The sequence below is a fragment of the Equus asinus genome, chromosome 28, assembly GCF_041296235.1.
Source record: "Equus asinus isolate D_3611 breed Donkey chromosome 28, EquAss-T2T_v2, whole genome shotgun sequence".
In the NCBI taxonomy this organism is placed as follows: Eukaryota; Metazoa; Chordata; class Mammalia; order Perissodactyla; family Equidae; genus Equus; species Equus asinus.
Genome location: NC_091817.1, coordinates 20,629,104 through 20,645,730, shown reverse-complemented (window position 1 = coordinate 20,645,730; position 16,627 = coordinate 20,629,104). Strand labels below are relative to the sequence as shown.

At 36.1% G+C, this 16,627-nt stretch overlaps 1 protein-coding gene across 13 annotated transcripts in view; it reads right to left on the bottom strand.

The window, feature by feature from the left end:
• Nucleotides 1-16,627, bottom strand: part of CHD9 (chromodomain helicase DNA binding protein 9) — a 228,646-nt gene that overhangs the window by 28,082 nt on the left and 183,937 nt on the right. For all 13 annotated transcript variants that reach the window (XM_070500253.1, XM_070500252.1, XM_070500257.1 and 10 more), the window contains 8 exons: nucleotides 16,256-16,452; nucleotides 15,599-15,798; nucleotides 11,647-11,806; nucleotides 11,120-11,209; nucleotides 4,891-4,994; nucleotides 4,318-4,435; nucleotides 3,621-3,678; nucleotides 431-473 (listed from right to left, as the gene is read on the bottom strand). In XM_070500253.1, the coding sequence (XP_070356354.1) occupies nucleotides 431-473; nucleotides 3,621-3,678; nucleotides 4,318-4,435; nucleotides 4,891-4,994; nucleotides 11,120-11,209; nucleotides 11,647-11,806; nucleotides 15,599-15,798; nucleotides 16,256-16,452 (970 nt within the window). The remainder of the gene's footprint in view (nucleotides 1-430; nucleotides 474-3,620; nucleotides 3,679-4,317; nucleotides 4,436-4,890; nucleotides 4,995-11,119; nucleotides 11,210-11,646; nucleotides 11,807-15,598; nucleotides 15,799-16,255; nucleotides 16,453-16,627) is intronic.

Here is a 16,627-nt window from a genome sequence, read left to right as displayed (position 1 = left end):
GTACTCTAGCGACAGTCTATTTCTATTTGGTATCAGAAAGAAGTAGAAGCAAGATCCTGAACAGAAAAGTTTTGTAGAAACTGAGTGATAAAGAATGGTTCTAATGTGCACGTGGAATTAAGAAGTTGTTGAATGGACTATTGAATCAACACTATAATGATGAAATCTCACATGTAAGTTTAATAATCAAGCCATGAAATCATCAAAGCTTCTATTCTATAAAAAAGGAGTCACTGCATAAAGATTTGAAACAACTGAAAATATTGTTAAACTCCCAATCAACTAGTATGTCCTATAATGATTCTGGGTGTCTTCTATAAAAATCTCATATACATTTGAAACACTATAAAAGTGTATTAGTTTATTGATCTCATGGTATCATGAAGACATAAATTTAAAATAATACTAAATAAAGACAAGTGCAATTTACCTCCATCTGCTATTACAAGATCTCCTGGTGAGGAAACATCATCCTTTTAAAAGAAAATAGAAATTTTAACAGGGTAACTGGATCATGACATAGATAAGAAAGGAGAATCAAACTTCTTTATAATAGAGAACTTTTCTGCAATAGGACTTTTAATGATTAATTTAGCAAAAATAAAATTTCACTTTCTTGCTCTCAATTCTTACCTTTCACACTTCTTTATTGCTTTTGACAATCAGACCAGTCATTATTTACTAAAATTATTTCCTTTTCTATGATTACTTTTAGGCTAATTTCTTTTCCTCCATCCTTTTTCTAACTGTAAATATGCCCTAGGTTTTATTGCTAACCGTTTTTTTTTCATTCTATATACCAACTCTCAGATCATTCATTCATTCTCATATTTGACCATTAGATAATCTGCAAATCTTTTATTTCTCAGCCTCAAACAGTTTGCTTGTGGTGTATATCTAATTTTTATCTGTCAACAGATCATCTCCAATTAGGTATCCCAACATTACAGTAAACTTAATACGTTCATAACCTTGGTGATTTTGTCTCAATGACTACTAGTTTCTATTGTTGTTTTAGAAAAGCTTAAAGTTAGAATTACCATCATTCTTTTGAAGGTAGGTCTTTTTTTATTTGGTTACTTTTACATCTTCTCTTTGTCTGGGGTATCTGTAGTTTTCGCAGGATATTTCTTGGAGTAGATTTAGTTTTATTTATCCTGTCAAGATTCACTTTAGTTCTTGAATCTGAGGATTCCTATCTTTCATAAAATCTGATATTTCTTAAAATAGGGCTTCTGCCTTATGCTCTCTAGTCTTTCCTTCTAGAATACCTATTAGACATTTGCCAGATATTATCATGCTATCCTCTTTGTCTCTTAGAAGTGTTTCATATTTTCATTGTGCTAGCTATTGATTTATTGGCTCTCAGCTCTAAATTTACTGTCTCTTTTGCCAGCTCTGAGAAAACAGATCTGGGCTCTTTAAACATTTTTTCCTAGCTGGCCAGTAATGATGTCAAGCTTTGTAAGTGATGGGAGCCTGAGAGACACTGTAGGAGGAAAGGGGTTTTACTTCCTGCTTCAGTAAGCTTCTTCCTTGTTCAGCTCCCACAGCACAGGTAGCTTCCCAAGTGCCAGCTCCTGCAGTTCAAGCAGCTTCTTTAGCACCTGCTGGGCCAGCAGCTTTCCCTGGCAACCTCTCCCTTGTGTGATTTAGTAGCAGTGTCTCCAGTGAGACACTTCCCCAGGGAAAACTTCCTTGGCACCCCTAAAGGGCAGATTTCCAGCAAGTTCCAGAGGTTGGATTTCCAGGAAGCTGTACCAGTGTGGCAGCACAGCAACTTTTCTGCCATCCAGTGAGCTACGGCCATGCCCTCCCCAAAAGGTCAGGATCTCAGCCCTGCTGGGGGTGGGACTCTTCCTTGGGTGCTCTACGTCAGCCCTAGGAGCAGAGGTTATGCCCATATTCTTTAGAGTTCTCTTTCCTTCTTACTGGCCAATCTCTCATTACTTCAATCCTCTTATTATAGGCAATAATTCTTTTTCTTTCTTTTTTCTTTTTGAGGAAGATTAGCCCTGAGCTAACATCTGCTGCCAATCCTCCTCTTTTTTTGCTGAGGAAGACTGGCCCTGAGCTAACATCCATGCCCATCTTCCTCTACTTTATATGTGGGACTGCTGCCACAGCATGGCTTGACAAGCCGTGCATAGGTCCGCAACCAGGATCCAAACTGGTGAACCCCAGGCCATCAAAGTGGAATGTGCCAACTTAACTGCTGTGCCACTGGGCTGGCCCCCAATAATTCTTTACATTAAACTTTCCCTGTTCAATTTACTATGTGGTTTTCTATCTTGATTGGCTCAAACTGATTCATTATGCTACATTATGGATAATTTCCTCATGTCTATCTTCTAAATTATTTCTTTTCTCATGAGCTGTATCTAATCTGCTTCTCCAGCAGAATGTTAAGTGTGTTTGTTGAGTTTTAAATTTCAATGACTGTATTTTCTAATTCTAAAGTTACATATAATTCTTTTTCATATGTCCCTAGTCTTTTAAAATCATATCCTTCTTTTGATCCTGGTTCTTTCTTCAGTCATTGAAAAATTTATTTATTTTCTATTTCAATAGCCCTATTATCAGAAATTCTTAGATGTCTAACCTTGTTCTTAGCTGCATGTACTAACATTCACTCATGGTGAATCATTCCTCATATATTTTAAATTTTAGGATTTCGACCTCATTTTATGGTGGGCTTTATCTTCAGGACTCAAGTATAATCTGGATTGAAGTTGTTTCTTTCACAGTTTTTTTTTCTTTTTGTTTCTATCAGGTACCTCATCAGTATTACTAGCCTGGGACCCCTGTTTATATTACATTTTTGGCTTGAGGGTTCCTGGACCATGCAGACAAAGTAAAAGAATCAAACCACAAACTCAAGGAAAGGCAGGCCTAAGGCTGTGAATTCTCAGGGGAGACAATTTTTCCCATACCAAGTCCAGGCTGAGATAAATGTCCTTGTTGTCTCCCTGTGCTGATTGTCAGACAGCTCTGACTTTATACAGGATTTGAGTTCTCACCGCCACACCTGGGCCTATGCTCATCTTGTCCTCATATAGGCATTAAAATCCAAGTCCCGTGGATATCAAGACCAGCAAATCCTGTCTGAAAAGTCATCAATTCCCCCACTCCACAGATTATTTTCTGTATTTCAACCCAACTCTTCTTCTTTTTGACTTAATATAAACAGAGTACTTAGAACTATGCTTTAAGCAGGTCATAATTCCTCCAGGCACCATCCTCTATTTCAAAACTCTTTATGCAGGTATAGTTTCTATCTGTTGCTGTATACCGTTAGTATCTAAGTTATCACGGGATTTTGCCCTTGGACACCGTGTTTCTTAGTGCCTAGCAGTACGGCATGCGGGCAGGCCCCATTTCATCCACATGTCCAAATCAGCCTCCAGCTTGTCTAGAAGGGGAAATTGGGCAAATTCTGAATGATTACTTGTGATGTCTGCCAACCTAAGCTGATCACTAACTTAGATAATCTTCTGAAGAACAGAAGAATTATGTATAATGAAAAACATGTGAAGGAAAAACACACAAAAGAAAAAGCAAATAAAAGAAATCATGGAATAACTAGGATTGAGGATTTTAAAATATGACCCAAAGCATACCTCTATATCATCTTTAAAGATAGCTGGGGCAGGTTTGTATTCTGGATCTTCCACATCCCTGTTAAAATATCAACAAATGCTATAATTATTGTACCGGACTTAAAATTTCTCTTGACAGGACAAACAAATGGAGTCTGGTTGGAAAGACTTTTTAGTTTGTTTTAAAGGTCTCTGAACTGAAGTCTCTGTTCTCTAGCCAGAGGAGCCAAAGCCACAGCATGAAGGCTGTTACATGGTAAGTCAAAAAAAACCTAGTTCTAATTTACATTTATTCCCAAGTTCACTTTTAAATGTGGTATTATTAACGTAACATAGTCTCTTATTTTTCTCTTTTGGTAAGAAAAGAAAGATAATAAAGGCCTTATTACATGTATAATGAACAACATCATATTTCTCTTCAAGTGTAATATTCTTAGCTTTCTTCTTTCTTCTTATGCCCCTAGAATTCTATGGCCTTAATGGCCATGACCATTAAGAATGGAAAAATGAAGGACTCATCAAAAGAATGGGTGTGGGGCAGGTCTAGTCTCTTCCTTGATCATACTCTGTTGGCCAAGTGCTAACTAGAGTATCATTAACTTTTAGACTGTAAACTCCAATTCTCTTACTACCACATTAAAGATAAACATCACTGACACAGAATACCCTGATGTTGCTAGAGATATATGGAGAATTCACAGCTCTGAAATGCACATACCCATCCATATAATCATTTGCCCTCTGTTCTGCAGCAACTGCTTTCTCATCAGGTTTTCCCACTCTTTCCAGGAAGCATAATGCTGGGTCTGCTCGGATAGTGTTATATTTTTCATAACCTGGAGGAATCACCAATTATGAACATAAAAAGGATAAAAAGAAGAAAGATGTATAAACATAAGCATTCCTTATATTTATAGTGAATGATGTTTCTGGACTCATGGAACCATATATTAAAGTTTTTTAGAAATGATCACAAACATTACATGATCTGGCAATAAGTATATTTAAAAATGTAAATTTATCAGTTAAAATAAAAAAGAGGAAAAATTGATCACACACACATATTTTACATAAGAATGCTTCCTGCTAGAGAAGCAGGTCACATATGCCACCCTTTCATGAGGAAATGTAGTGACTGACAGACCTAGCTGGGTAGAGTATGCTTTATATGATGTATATAATAACATGGATGTCACTTGAATAAAGCTGTGAGTGGAAATCAGTAAACTCAGAACTAGTTGAATTACACTATACATAGAAGAACCCTCTATCTACCTTACTTCTCACTTACCATGTTTAAAAACTCCAATAAGAAGTGACTTATCAGCATCAAAATCCCACCATTCAGCAGGAACCTCTGAGTGGTCTGGTTCTGGGACCCAAACATCAATGTCACTTAAAAGAAAATTGTGATATGGCATTATGAATTATTACAAACAAGTCAAAGTAGAGGCAAAACTTTACCTAGCTTGGAAAAGCACTATGGTTTTTAATAAAAAGAAGTTAAGATTCTACTTCATTGATTTATTTTAATGCTTCATGAATTTGCCTTCACTGATTTTTTTATTTTCTACAATTACCACCAATTGAAATTACAAAATCACATGATATCAGCGAAGTTACCATAAAATGAATTAATAGTCTTAAGCTCAACAGAAGAAATAAGTTTCAACAAGGTTTACTTTACTCTTAAGGAATCATATTCTTTCCACTAATTTCCCTTAGATATTTATAGACGAAGGTTTCTATTGGAAAGTAGAGTCTTATGTCAGCAAACAACTCGACAAAAATCATCTGGTTCAAGTATTTCATTTTGTATATGAGAAGACTGAGCCCCTAAAAGGGCAAAATAATTGCTTTAGGCTGCAAAACAAGTTCTGTCTCTCATAGACCCCTACTGTTAAGAAAATCACACTGAAAAATTAAGCAATGCTTACAGGTAAAGGAAAATGACAAGTTTTTGATTCATAATTTGATTAAAACTCAAAGTGCTATTTTTACACTGTACATAAATAAAATCATACCATAAAATGACAAAATAATAAAGTACTAAAAATTATAAATCCATGATACTTTCTTTGGTAATTTTACTGTTTTCATGGGTATGAAACTACTAAGAATTTGTAATTTTGTAAACGTAATTTTTTACTTTGCTTATCACTTGAAATTGATATTGTCCCAGAAACCTTCTGCAAGTAACACTGAACACCTCTAAAAAGGAAAAGATGCCAAGCATAGAAGGAACGAAATGTTCACTTTTTTATCATTGTCTCCTCTAGCCTAGCAGACAGCTAATGTCTGACAACGATTAGCAAATAAGTATCAATATATACAGTATATATACTAATATATATAGTATATGTATTAGTATAATATATAGCAAATATATTAATATATAATATATATATAAACAAACACCATTTTTATATTTTATTCAATCAAAGAAGGAGTAGAGATTGGATAGGGTAAATTCCCTCAGGAAATCAAATATTCTAGTTGAGAATTTCCCTATCTGATACTCATGAATTATCAATTTTCAAAGAATCAGAGATATAATAAAACATAACAAATTATATTAAGTAGAATTTCTTCTCTTTGTCTTGGCACTATAATTTCATAAATAACAAAGGCCTATAGATTTGAAGAAATGGGGAGATTCCTACTTATAATTAAGTTGTGTGGCAAAAGTTAATTTGTAAGTTGATTGTCTTTGGGAACTCAAAATAAATTTTCACATAGAAATAAACTGATAGAGGCCGGCCCTGTGGAGGAATGGTTAAGTTCGTGCACTCCGCTTTGGTGGCCCGGGTTTTCGCCGGTTTGGATCCTGGACGTGGACATGGCACTGCTCATCTTGCCATGCTGAGGTGGCGTCCCACATGCCACAACTAGAAGGACCCACAACTAAAAAGTATACAACTATGTACTGGGGGGATTTGGGGAGAAAAATCAGAAGAAAAAAAAAAAGAAGACTGGCAACAGCTGTTAGCTCAGGTGCCAATCTTTAAAACTGATAAATGGTCAATATGTTCCTGAGCTAGTCCACAAGAATCCAATATTTAAACACTAATACAGCTGAAATAAAGAACAGTGACAATGAAAAGGAAAGACTTTTAAGTCTTATAAGTAAATGAAACATAAAAAATGGTTAAGATATTACTTTTCATAAGTGTTTCACAAGTGATTTGCTAGCCAAAAAAGTTTTTAACCCAAGCAATATGGAGACCTTTCCTCAGATTTTTAAAGAAGATTTTCTGTACTTAAATGAACATCTTATTATCCCTAACTTTGCTAAAAACAGAAGTGTTACAATCATAGTATTTTCTAGCTTAGTGCAGCAAAACAGAAAGAGGAAGACTGATTTTCCCGTGATACAACAAAAGTTGAAAAAATGAGGAAAAAATACAGTTAAGGAAAATATTTATTTTTGATTGATTTCCTAACCAGGACTAAACAAAGCGCAAGCACTGAAAGACAAAGGAAAGAAGGAGGAACGCTGGAGATGGGATCCCCAAAGGGGAAAAAAGTGGGTCAGATAGGTCCCCTTACCAACCATCAGGTGGCACTCTAAGCTCAAAACAGTGTGATGATCATCTAAGGCGGAAGGTTTTCCTGTTTGCAAAGAGTAAAAGGCACTTAGTATATGCCTCATGTTCAAATGTGCCGTATGCATGTCATTAACAGCTAGGGAAAGGAGTATGATAACGTGCATGTGCTCCTGTTGTTGATTTCTGTTTTCAAAGATTCAGTTCATGTGCTTTCTCTTGCATAAAGCCTCCTTTAACTCCCTCAGGCTAGATCATTCATTCAAAATGTATTTAAATAGCACACACTATGTGCTAATAATAGCAATAATAAGACAGACTTACCCCTGTGCTTGTGAACAGGTACCTGCAATACTGCATGATGAGTGCTGTGACATGGTACTCTGGGTATGTGTCAAAGCCAGACTTGAGAGGTCAGGAAAGGATGAACTGATGTCAGCTGAGCAGTAAGAAAGGGAGAATGGGGGAAAGAGAATGTTCCAGCAAGAATGTAAAGGCCTGGAGGCACTAGTAATCATGGCGTGTCTGAGAAATGTGTCTCTGAAGTTCACAGAGAGACAGATTTGGAAGACATTAGTATAAAAACAAAAACTGATGCCACAGAAAAGATGAGAACACCCAAGAAAAGTAAGTGACAAGAAAAGAGGGCTATGTGAAGACATTTAAGAGACAGGTAGAAGAGGTGCCTGAAAAGCAGAAAGCTAAAAAGAAAATCTATAGGAGAATGGTATCACAGAAGCATTTTTTTTTTTTTTTTTTGTATTTTACCCTTCTTTTATAGCTGGGCATTTCGGTTACTCTGAGTTTTACTACTAGAATGAGTGTGACAACAAACAGCCCTTACTAACTTTTTTTAATTAAGATTATGATAGTTTACAACCTTGTGAAACTTCAGTTGTACATTATTGTTAGTCTTGTTGTAGGTACACCACTTCACCCTTTGTGCCCTCCCTCAACTCCCCTTTCCCCTGGTAACCACGGATCAGTTCTCTTTTCACAGAAGCATTTTAAGAATGAAGTGGTTAATAATGGCAAAGTAAGACAAACACTATGATGTGTCCATAGAATAGCAAGAATGTTGGTGAAGAACTTCTTAAAGTGAATGGTGGAGTGACGGAGTAGAAGCTGAATTGTGGTGTAATGCATAGTGAACGGGAGAGGAGAAAAAGGAGACAGCAAATATAGATAGTCCTTTAAGAAGTGTGGCTCTGAAATCAAGGAGAGTAATAATATGGTAGTGTGAGGAGATACTAGGTCCAAAAGTGTTACATGTTTGTGTGTGTGTATAGATGTTGAGGGAGATGTCAACATGTTAAAATCCAAATGAGAAGCCAGAGAGTGGGAGATTAATGAAAGGAAAACAGAGGGCTAATTCATAGATCGAAGTTCCCAGGAAATTACAAGTGGATAAGATCCAGTCAGGCCAAGGGAAAAGAGGAGTCAACTGCTCAACAAGTATCTACCGGGTGTCACTATCAACTAGGTTTTAGGGGCTGGGAATACAATCATCAATAAGACAGACAGCATACTTCACCTTCAAGCAGCTTAAATTATAATGGGAAGAGAAAGATAATATAAAAATAATATGTGTAATTTTTAGAGTAATAGGCATCATGAATCAGATAAAATAATCTTAAAAGTGAGAGTGAGTGACTGGCGGGCTGCTTTAGCTAGGGTGGCCAGGGAAGGCCTATCTGAGGAGGCAAACCTTGAGTTGAGACCTGAATGATTTGAAGAGGCAGCTCTGTGGAAGATGAAGGTAAAGAGTAGTTGTACCAGTAGGAACAGCAATGAATGAGCTTGACATGCTGGAGGAACAGGACCCCCAGTGTGGCTGGAGCACTGTGGCAGAGGACAGAGCGAAGCAACAGATCACAGAGTTACGTAGAGCCTTGGAGTTCATAGGGAGTTTGGATTTTATTCTAAGAGAAATGAGGAGCATCTGGAAAATCTTAAGAAGAGGAGTGCCACGGCCTGATTTTTGCTTCAGAAAGATCACCCTGGCTGCTGTGTGAAGGTCAGACTGTATATAGGCAGAAGTGAAGGCAGAAAGACCCAATCAGGAGGCGACTGCAAAAGTCTAAACATGAGATAATGGTGGCTTGGACTACGGACCTAGCAGAGGAGATGGTGAAAAGCGCTGAGATTTGGCATATACTTTGTTGAGCTAACAGGTCTTCCTAGAGGGTTTGAGAGGAAGAGAGGAATCAAGAATGAAACCAGAGCAACTGTGTGGTACATTTACTAGGATGGAGAAGGCATTAATGTGGGAAGGTGGGAGGGAAAGGACTGGAAACAGAAGATTTGGGAGAGCCAGGGAAAGTTTAAGATGTCAGTTAGACTTTCAAGTGGAAATGTTAGAAGGCAGCTGACTCTGAGCATAGAGCTCAGGGGTGAGTTCTGGGATGAATATGTAAATATGAGAGTCATCTGTTTATAGATCATATTTGGTATGATGAGACTACATGAGTTCACTTAAAGAGAAAGTATGGACAAGAAAGAGAGCTGAGGACAGAGCTCTTGGTCCATCCAAAATTTAGAGATCTATGAGAGGAATAAGAGCTAGCAAAGGAAAATGAAGAGGAAAGACCAGTGAGGACGAAGGACAACCAGGAGGGTACAGCAGCATGGACGCCTACAGAAGACAGTGTTTCAAGAATAATGGCAAAGTAGATTAAGTTTAGAGAATTGATCACACTGTAGGTTATTAGCGGCCTTGTTAAGAACCATTTCGGTGAGTTAGTGGGGATGAAAGATTAATTGGAATGGCTTGAAGAGAAAATGCAAGGTAGAGAAGTACAGACAGTAAGCACAGACAATTCTTTAGAGAGGTTTGTTGTGAAGGGAAGCCAAGAAATGGAGTGTTAGTATGTATGTTACAGGAGTTTCTTTCCTTTTTTAAGTGTATGATATTAAGATATGCATATATGTCAGGAGAGTGACTCAATAAAGAGGGGGGGAAATGACGATTCAGGGAAGAAAGGAGATTACTACAGGAATAAAGTCCTTAAAAGGTAATAGACAAGATCCAAGTCACAAGGGTTGCCATAGGAGGTACATTTCTACTGTATCCCAAGGGAAGGTATAGGTGGACACATATGCAAGTAGAACTGAAGGCAGCTCTTGTATGATTGTGTCTCTGTATTTTTCCATGAAATATATAGCAAAGTCATCATTGGAGGGTGGTGGTGGTAGGGTGAGAAGATGGTTTGAGGAGAGAGGTGTGAAATGGTCCCCTTAAAGAGTAGGAAAGTGAATGTACGAGTTATGGTGGTTAAACAGCTTGTTTGTGTTTCATCTCATTTGAGAAGGATGCTCATAAATTCATAATGAATCAATTCAGCAGGGTTTGCTTGATTTTCTCCAGCAACATTCAACTGCTTAGGTGTAGGCAAGAAGTAAGTGGATATTTGGGATTTAACATGGGTTGGGGTTGTGCCACATATGTAGAACAGAGGGAAAGGCAGGCAAAGGATTTTAAGTAAGCAATGGTCGAAATCCAGATTTAAGAGGTAATTCTGTTACTGGTGATGGCAAGATTAAGTATATGACCGTGTGAGTATGTAGCTGTGGTGGGGAGAAAAAAAGATGACTGCGGATAAAGGCCAAGGAACTGAGAGACCAGAGTGTTGAATGGATCATACATGCACATAAAAGTCACCATAAACTCTTCCACTGTAGTAAGAGGGAAGAAGAATGAGCATACAAAGGTTACATTTTAGATTTGGTGGCAGGAAGCTACTACTACTACTGTTATTATTGTTATTATGTTACAACTTTTAGTGAAAGAGCCAAAGATGAGATGTATAGAGGAAAAGCAACAAATTGGCAAGGACTAATTCTCTAAATTCAGTGGATTTTGCTTCTTGTGAATTTCACTAAATAAGGAGCCACTTTATATACAATTTCCTGGTCAGATAATTTTTGCCTCATCACGTTAATAAAAAATAAATAAAAACATGTTATTTAATTTACCTTGCATCAACTCCATCAAATACTTTCTGACACTCATTTCCAATGACTTCTTGCTTTAGATAATACAGCATTCTTACACGAAGCAAAACCCTAAAAATGAGGGGGAAAAATATCAAAAGACACAAAGATATTAATTATTAAAAAAAACTCCTCCATGGGGTTAAAATTAGAAAAGAATTTGGATACAGAATTCTTATAAAGAAATAATAATTACTTCTGATTAAATAAATCTCATTACTACCATATTATAAAATAGGTTTCTCCAAAATCTTCACAATCATCATTATTTAATATCCAAGTAAGATATAATGAGATCATTTGAAGGCCAGTTTTATTTCTCTCTCTGTTGATGACAACAGTGACATAAGAGGTACCATGATTTGCTGAAGGAACCCTGTAAGATTAAGATTAGCATTGGTCCTAGACCACACTGTCTCCGTACTCAAAATCAGCATGCTTTAAGATTGTTAATAAATTCAGAACAGTAAACTTTTAACAAGTTGTGTTAAAAATACCCTACTACCTACTTATTACAGTGGTGTTTTATATGTTTTTTGTAGCCTTCATCTTGAAGTAGCTGCTCAGGATTATATTTTCGAAGCCATTCTGCTTTCTGTATATCAAATGAGCTTGTTTGAGTCTTTACTTTCTTCCCTTTTCGACCCCTGGGGACAGGGGCCGATAGGCCTGTTAAAATGAGAAGGACACATGAAATTGGGGATAATTTATATAAAGATCTGCAATGTGAAACATTTTCCAATGCAAGAAATTTCTGAAGACTTTCAGAGGTCTATGTGGGCTATACAGAAATCTTTAAAATATTAATGGTAACAGTATTGACCCCATCCCAAGTGAATGTGATTTTGCACACACACAATTTCCCCCAAATATCCAACAATTCTGTATCTCAAATTAATCATTCTGATTTCCTTTTTGTTCCAAAACACATTATTTTTTTCCAAATGAAAAACCACAGGATCAAATCTGTTCCTCTGCTTTACTGTTTGCTTCCCTAGTTACAAAATAAATTCTGGTCTCTTGATTTTCAAAACTAATTTTACTAATAACATGAATAAGGTTTAGCCATTGTGGGGCCTGTTTAAGAGAGCTAAATTCATTTTATTTCTTTGACATTTTTGTTGTGAAATATTTCTAAAAAACAAAAAAGTATTCCCACTCATTTTATTTCTTTGACATTTTTGTTGTGAAATATTTCTAAAAAACAAAAAAGTATTCCCACTCTTAATCCTAACATACTCTATATTTGGTCAGTTTTTCATGCAAGGAAATAATACATAGTTGAAGTACAATTCACTCCTTCCTTCCCAGAGATAATCACTATTCTGAAATTGTTTTTTCATTCCATGCATGTTTATATTTATACTTGTATATTGGAGAAATATTTAGTATTTAAGTTTTCAGACATTATATCACACATGTAATTCTGCAACGTATTTCTCTTGATTTTTTTTTGGAGATTTATCCTTGCTGATTCATGGGGCTCTAATTCATCAATTTTAATTGTTATGTAAAAATCTATTGTATGACTATACCATTGCACATTTATTAATCTTCAATGGTGCTTGAGTTGTTTCATTTATAATTTTTCACAGTTACTGATAATGCAGTTTTGATTCTTCCTTTCCATTCTGATCTCATATATCTTTTCCTTGCTGTATTCTACCAGCTAGATGCTCCATCACAATGGTAAATAAAAGCATTACATGGATTTGTCCACTTCACCTTATAATTTTGGTGGGGTTTTTGCCTTTATATTTTGGGACTACTTTGTTCGGTGCACACAAGTTCATACTTGTTATATCTTATTTATGGATTATTTTTTGTTTCTTTTTTTCTAAAGATTGGCACCTGAGCTAACATCTGCTGCCAATCTACTTCTTCTTTTTTCTTCTTCTTCTCCCCAAAGCCCCCCAGCACACTGTTGCATATCCTAGTTGTGAGTGCCTCTGGTTGTGCCATGTGGGATGCTGCCCCAGCATGGTCTGACGAGTGATGCCATGTCTGCGCCCAGGATCCGAACTGGCGAAACCCTGGGCCACCGAAGCGAAGCGAGGGAACCCAACCACTCGGCCATGGGGCTGGCCCCTGGATTGTTCTTCCTTATGTTTCTTATGTTTGGTTCTTCCGTTTTCCCACAGCTGACCTAAGCTCTCTCTGGTTGGTTAAGTCAGTTAATACTAATCTGTTTGCTTCCAGCTTCCAAAATTTTGTTGCTTTTCCCCCTCCCATTCTCTCCACTATTGAGATTGTATGCCTATTTTTATATATATATATATATAATTATTTTTTTTTTTGAGGAAGATTAGCCCTGAGCTAACTACTGCCAATCCTCCTCTTTTCGCTGAGGAAGACTGGCCCTGAGCTAACATCCATGCCCATCTTCTTCTACCTTATATGTGGGACACCTACCACAGCATGGCTTTTGCCAAGCAGTGCTATGTCCGCACCCGGGATCCAAACTGGCAAACCCCAGGCCACTGAGAAGCGGAACGTGTGAACTTAACTGCTATGCCACTGGGCCGGCCCCCCTATTTATATTTTAATTATGGAATTAAGCATATATAAAAATAGATGGAATAATATGATGAACCACCATGTACCATCATCCAGCTTCAATAATTATCAACTCATGGCCAATTTTGTTTCATCTATACCCTGTTTACTCCCCAATCTTGTATATTATTTTGAAGTAAATCTAAGACATCATTTCATTAATGAATATCTGAGTGTCTTTTAGCAATATGTAAAAGATAAGGCCTTCTTAAAAGAAAAATACAGTACCATTATCAGCCCTAAGAAATGTAATAATACTTCCTTAATATTTGGTAATCAAATTTCCAATTACTGAATAAAGATACTCGAATAAACAACCCTTGGGTTGTTTGTTCCAATCAGGATCCAAATAGCTGCAATTGGTTGAAGACTATCATCTCTTTTAGGTTATAGCAGGGTTTTCAACCTCAGCACTATTGATATTTTGGGCAGCATAGTTCTTCACTGTGGGGGGCTGTTTGGGCACTCTTAGCTTCTACTCACTAGATGCCAGTAACACACTCAAAGTTGTGACAACCCAGGTTAGGGGTGGGATTAGGGCACAAAATCACATCTGGTTGAGAACCACTGGTTTATAGATACCTTCTCCATTTCCTCCCCTCCTACTATTTATTTGTTGAAGAAACTAGAACTTTTGGGCCTGCAGAATTTATCAAGTTTAATGTCTTAAAATTTTTTTCTCTTTATTGACATTTATGTGGGGTTTCAAAAAGAAAGAGTGAAATCATATTTGTGTGAATCTTCCATCTTTACCAAAAGTCAGCTCTTGACATTAATTTCACTGCCTCCTATTAAGATGGGCCTCCAATGACCACACTAATCTCAAACAGGCGCTTTCTGCTGTTCTCTATTTCAGCACCTAGTTTATTTACTTCACCGTACTTATCACATTCTGAAATTATTTAACTAATTTATCTATTTTCTTATCATCTGTCTACCTGGCCAGAATATAAGGTTCATGAGCTCAGGAATCTTGTCTATCTTGTTTCTTCTTATCTTCCCAGTACCTTGCACAAGAAGTATATAGCAGACACTTAACAGATATTTGTTGATTAAATAGAACAAAATTATAGCAGAAATTTAAGGGAAAACTGAATTTTTTATCAACATAAAAAATTTATGTTGATAAAAAATTTTACGCAGAAAAGAAAGTTCTGTCAGCAAGGCTGTGGAAAAAAAAGGTACTCATATGTACCTCTGATATGATTGTAAATTGGTATAGACACATTGGACAGCAAATTATTTCTGAAAACTTAAAATGCATACTGTCCCATACTTGAATATACATACTAATTGCTGAGGAATTTGTTAAAATGCAGATTTTGATTCAGTAAGTCTGAGGCCTACGATTCTGCAATTCTAAGAAGCTCCAAGGAGATGCTGATGTGGTTATTCCTTAGACCACATTTTAGGCACTAAGAATGTATATATGCTATACCTCAACAATTTGATTTCTTGATATTTACTTTAGTGGAAGATTTATTCATCTGCACAAGGAGGAATGTACAAGGATCTTCACTGAAACTTGTTTTTTAATTGTCTAAAATTGGAAACATCCTAAATGCCCATTATTAAAGGGGACGCTAAATAAATTATGGAATTCATACTATGGACTACTAAGCAAAAGTTTAAGAAATGAGATAGAGCTATATGAAAATGGATGGAAAGACTTCTAAGACATACTGTTGGGTCAACAACTTGCAAACTGATACATATATGATAACAATACATAAACCCCACCAAACTGATAACACTGGTATATTCTGCAGTTGGAACTTGAATTGAGGGTGAAAGTTAAGGTTCTTTAATATTATCTGTAATGTTTTAATATTTTATAGGTGAATATGTTAAGTACTACTTATATAACTAAAAATAAATTTAAAAGGAAAACAAGAATGTTCTTACCTAGATGATTTTGTAGCTCTCGTGTCTGCCCATCTTCAGTTGGAGTAATGAGATCCCATATGAAGCCTTTAATTTTCTCATCTCCTCGGTAGTGAACAAGGCAATATGCTAAGAGGGCTCGGCAAATGATTTCTACATCATGCTCGTTTAGCTGCCTTTTAAAACGGCCATGAGACAGAATCTCTCTCCATCGACCCCATCTGGTTAAAAAAGGTGTATTTACATTAATATTGAGTCTAGTTCTAGAGATAAACATAACTCACAAATAAAAGGCCTGAAAACTGCAAAAAACACATTTGTCATTAATAGGATTTGCCTAATAAAGTTTTCCCCCATGAGTAAAATGCAGAGCCATGGTATAGTAATTTTAAGGGTATTTTATTCAATAATGGATAACAATATTATCCATTTTGTATTACTGAATATGCACATTTGAGAACACGGAGTTTGACTTTAGTGCGACATTTATAATTTTAAAAACTTAAGGATATCTCATCATTCTGCTACTAAATATATGTTAAACATAGAAATTCAGGGTACTTTAAAAATAGATTTTATTGATTTTAACAAATAAAAAATATACCAGAATACAGTATCTGTTTCCTGTAACTTTACATACCAGACTACTTATAATAAACATTAAAAATAAGATTTTACCCATAAACCAGCAGATTTTTCTCTACTCTAAAGCATTCGGTTCTTCCATAGCCATTAGAACGGTCACAGGGTCTCCGGAGTTTAGGTTTTTCATCTCCTTCACTTTCGGCTTCAGATAATTCAGCCAATTCATCTTTTGTGGCACTAAAGGGTCTTGTTTGCTTCCTAATTCTTGGAGTGTCAATAACCAAGCTGTTCTGTAAAATTTAATAGCTATTACTTGAAGGTTTTTATTTTGCTTATAACAATGTTTTATCTTTTAACCTTTCAAATTGTACAAACAATAAAATAATTATAGAAAGCCAGAAAAAAGAAATGACTAACAATTCCATCAACCTACCAAATCAACTTGAAAATTTTCATATTCCTTAA